The sequence below is a fragment of the Mus caroli genome, chromosome 13, assembly GCF_900094665.2.
Source record: "Mus caroli chromosome 13, CAROLI_EIJ_v1.1, whole genome shotgun sequence".
NCBI classification, from domain to species: domain Eukaryota; kingdom Metazoa; phylum Chordata; class Mammalia; order Rodentia; family Muridae; genus Mus; species Mus caroli.
Window position 1 is genome coordinate 93,044,813 of NC_034582.1, and position 1,790 is coordinate 93,046,602.

At 42.6% G+C, this 1,790-nt stretch overlaps 1 protein-coding gene across 1 annotated transcript in view; it reads left to right on the plus strand.

The window, feature by feature from the left end:
• Positions 1–1,790, plus strand: part of Mrps27 (mitochondrial ribosomal protein S27) — a 72,306-nt gene that overhangs the window by 58,037 nt on the left and 12,479 nt on the right. Inside the window, exon 6 of the mRNA XM_021180173.2 lies at positions 839–917. Coding sequence (XP_021035832.1) covers positions 839–917 — 79 coding nt within the window. The remainder of the gene's footprint in view (positions 1–838; positions 918–1,790) is intronic.

Sequence of the window (1,790 nt, forward strand, 5' to 3'; positions counted from 1 at the left end):
TGTCAGCCTGGGATTCACAATGGAGGGTTAGGAAGCTCCCAAGGCAGTAAAGTAGGTGGGGCAAAAAAAAAAAAGTTCCCCCGTTGTTTTTGGTAGTTGGTGACACTATGGAACAGAGAGGTTAATCCTATTGAAGTAAGAGTTTTGGGTAAAACTATAACCATGATCGAGGCAGTAAGGAGTCAGGCTCAAGTGTAAGTGAAAATCAGAGAAACCCACTAAAACTTGAAGGTTCCATCCCAGTTCTGATGCTGGGGCCTGAGACTTCAAGATCTGAGACATGAAAATACTCCTACGAAGCCCTGAAGCAGACACTGACGCATCCTTGTTTATTCCTAAAATATTCTTAGATTCTGACATCTTAAATATAAAGGCAAACAGAGTCCTAGGCACTTGGTGTACAGCGAAGCTTAGGCATGTTTCTTGGGCATTTAGAAGTCAGGCCATGTGCTGTGTAACTCATGCTTTTTCCTTAAGGTCTGTTTGGGATTTTCATTCAGACCTTGTGAAGAGTCATTGGACCATTGGAGGGGGGAGGGGGGGTTGGGTCTCTTTCTGTTGTTGTTTAGCTGTGACAGGACTAAGATGATGACAGACGGGCTTTACAGTTTTTACCTGTCAGTTGTCCTCTGTCAAACACCTGCTCAACTTTCTCCCCCGACCGACAGTTCCAGTTTGCAAACCTCGTGAGTCACAGCTTCAGTCTCTCTGCCACCGATGCTGCAAATGAGAGTTATGTAGTTTTCCTCAGTGGGTCCACTGCCCTGACTAATCCATGAGGTTATATTACAGACAGAATTAGAGATGATTTCATTCTCTGTTTTCACTTTTATTACAGGTTCAGTATGGAATTTTTCCAGATAACTTTACATTCAACTTACTGATGGATTATTTCATAAAGAAAGAAAATTATAAAGGTAAGAAGCCAGATCACGATTCAGTTAATACAGGGCTTTCAGCTCCCAAATGGAAGTGTACAAATGCAGACAGCTTCCTCCTCCTTCAGTTCTTAATTACATCTCCTTATGTTACTCTTTTAGTCAGGAAAGTTTACATGGAGATTATTATCACTTATGCAGCACTTTCAGCATCACCTTTCTGTTGCTGGCATGGGAAATGCACATACAGAAGTAACTCTAGGGGACAAGTTAATTAAGGGCCAGTCTGATTCCACTTCCCAAGCTGACGGAAATGCAGGATATAAAAAGTAAAGTCAAAATCGATTTCGTTTTCACATATAACTCTTCTGTAACTATGAGTGTACGCAGTGAGCTCAGTAGCACACGCAGTCAGTTGAAAACATTTGTTGTGCTTGAGGCCTGTGCAAGCATCATGTTTCGTCGTTAGCATCAGCATTCTCTTCCTTGACTATTGATTAGTGAGGGAAAAAGTTGTTTGAACTTGATATTCTCAGCTTTTGTCTGTGTTGTCGAATACCAAGGGAAAGTAAGAGTAACTGGGGCCTGGTTCTCTATGACCGGCTCGTGTAGAAATAAATAACATGTGCTGTGCGTTATACTCAGTGGTTTATAATTTATGAAGGGCCTTTTCCTTTCCCTTGTCTCAATTCTTTTCAACTGTTCTTTGTTATCCCTGTATCCGTCTTTGAAATAATACCTAGGAATTGGGAGTTCCTCTAGCCTTTGTCTTATTTTGCCTCAACAGTGAGAAAGTGCTGGGTAGTGGTGGCGCACGCCTTTAATCCCAGCACTCGGGAGGAAGAGGCAGGCAGATTTCTGAGTTCGAGGCCAGCCTGGTCTACAGAGTGAGTTCCAGGACAGCCAGGGCTA